The sequence below is a fragment of the Penaeus vannamei genome, chromosome 27 (assembly GCF_042767895.1).
Source record: "Penaeus vannamei isolate JL-2024 chromosome 27, ASM4276789v1, whole genome shotgun sequence".
Taxonomy (NCBI): Eukaryota; Metazoa; Arthropoda; class Malacostraca; order Decapoda; family Penaeidae; genus Penaeus; species Penaeus vannamei.
In genome coordinates, this window is record NC_091575.1 from 2,491,247 (window position 1) to 2,493,746 (window position 2,500).

The 2,500-nt window shown below is 32.2% G+C and overlaps 1 protein-coding gene across 1 annotated transcript in view; it reads right to left on the reverse strand.

Moving 5' to 3' along the window:
* Nucleotides 1-984: 984 nt before the first annotated feature.
* LOC113811512 (regulator of nonsense transcripts 2) overlaps nt 985-2,500 on the reverse strand; it is a 2,679-nt gene continuing 1,163 nt past the window's right edge. Inside the window, exon 4 of the mRNA XM_027363277.2 lies at nt 985-1,693. Coding sequence (XP_027219078.2) covers nt 1,583-1,693 — 111 coding nt within the window. The 3' untranslated portion in view covers nt 985-1,582. The remainder of the gene's footprint in view (nt 1,694-2,500) is intronic.

Genomic DNA, 2,500 nt, shown 5'->3' on the forward strand with positions numbered 1-2,500 from the left:
TTAAAAAAATCATAATATAAACAGATGACATCTGCTAAAACCATCATACAAGTGTCTCTGAACAACTCATCCACGGTATGATAGTGCACCAGAGGTCCCATTCCCTGTCTTGATATGCTTCATGAAAACCCACAAAAAATGAGGCTTTAATTTTCCTTTTCTATAATTTGCTTTTATTGCATACATCAACCAAGCAATGTCTTGGGAAAAAAGATGTCTGCCCAACTCAAAGCACATTCATGTTTGTACCACTATAAAAGTTCATCTATCTAACTATCTACTGAAACCTAGACCTGAAAAAGATATTATAGTCAGGGACGTTCCTGAAAGAATTTAAAAAATGACACCAACCTATAGTCAATACCTTAGTGGTTCCCATTTTATGTGCAGAAAACCAGTAACTTGTTTCTAGCATCTAAATCTAGTAACTGCTAGAGGTGTTGTATTACTGTAATGAATTATGGAAGGGCCTGATACAGTTTTACATCTGTAAATATAGGGAAAGCTGATGTCTTTGGAAATTAGAAGAACAAGAATGTATGACAACTTGCAGTCCATTACATCCAATAAAAATGTGACATATATGTGACTTTGTTTACAAATAAGATGAAGCAATTGATTAGTGACAGAATCTTAGGAGTAGAGCCAAGTTATTATTAAGAGGATGTAAGTATGATGGCCTAGTGATAGAAAACATGGCCTATCTTGGAATCTGGTAAAATATATTATTCCATAAAAGTATTGGGGGGGGAAGGGAATTTTGCCCTGGGGAAATATTCTTTGCCCTGTGAAATGGAATTTTGGGAGAGATGAACTCCTCCCCACTAAAAAATAACACTATCCTTATCCAATCTCCAAGTGACTGTACACTGTTTTGTAATTTCAGTATGATATTGGTTTTCCTGCAGTACACTGTTTTGTAATTTCAGTATGATATTGTTTTTCCTGCAGTACAACACCTTTGAGGTTAAAAAACAAGTGAAAAATAGTTTTATACTTCTATTTCATTTTCATCATCAGATTTCATTTACATGTGAATAATAATTTCCTATTTGCACATATGTTCACATTTACATTAACATTCCACAACATGGAAGACTACAATAACCAAATATACTTGTTACAACAATGAAACAAAGGAATAACATCATCTATGGAAAAATATTGAGAAACATTCTGTCTCTTTTAACGAGACCATCAATGTAAATTTGCTTACAGCTCTAATATCAAAATAAAATATTGATAGCTGCAAAAGCAAAGGACATCATCTGTGATATATGCAAAGTAAAACAAAATAAGAAAAAAGCAGGTAATTGTAGCAATACCAGATTTCACACTGCATAAAAAGTACATTTTATGGAAGTTAATACAAATTCATGATGGTCTAATACTGCAGAAGCAGTGACATTGGTCTATCAATGCAATGACTTTAGAACCACAACACTGACCATAATATATCAAAACTAATTTTACTGTTTCAAATCTGAAAACTTTGAAGTAAAAGCATCATAGTTAAAAGAATAACCAAATATCTGATCACACAGAAAAGTTTGATAGAAGATAAAAAGAGAGTTGAATCGCCTCATCTAATCTTTTTGGGACCAAATATAAGGTCTGCATCAGGTGCTCCTTTAGGATGCTGATATTTTGGTCGTCTGTCACGGTTGAAGTTCATTGTGGCTGGTCTCTGTGCCTGTAATTCAAGAAGAGAGAAATTAAAAAACAAGAATGTTTTGGCTCTGTATATATCGGTGGGGAGGGGGGGGGTGCATAAACTCATGTATTTATCTATTTATTTTCCTCATCACAGAGTAAAGTAAAGTTCTATTATTCATGAACTAGTGTAAATTCTTTAAAATCTTTTGTTACAGCACAATATGTACATTAGCACATACTGATGCTCCTTAACTGATGCTGGTGTTAAATGCCCATAACCATATCATAAAATGAAAAAACATTAAAGTTAAAAATACAGCTAATACACTCAATACTCGTATTATATCAAAATATAACATAAAACTTAATTCATACTAAAGCATCAAAAATCAATGCAATTTTTTAGAGTGGTCAGGCAATACAGACCACTGCATTATAGCTAGCTCAGGAAGAGATTAAAATTCACAATGTGAAATACACTTTTGTATCACCTTAAAATCAAATAATTATAGTTAACTACCTGTATTAGGCTAACACATGAAACCTATTAAATGTCACAAAAAAGGAAAATTGATAAAACCTCAGAACATTTCTTTAAATTCTAAAATGAATCACATTAATATCATCTCCTACCACTTGCAATTGTTTTGACAGCCTGCTCTTTCAAAGAATGCTTACTCATATTTACTCAACAACTCAAAGGCAAAACATTGAAAAAAATATAATTAATAAAAAAAATAAATATATCAACTCTACTACTGAGTTCAGCAATAACTTCACTGGGCTTGGCCTTTATTAATTAGTTTTCCTCTGAGAAATACAACCAAAAACCATAATAGCATCT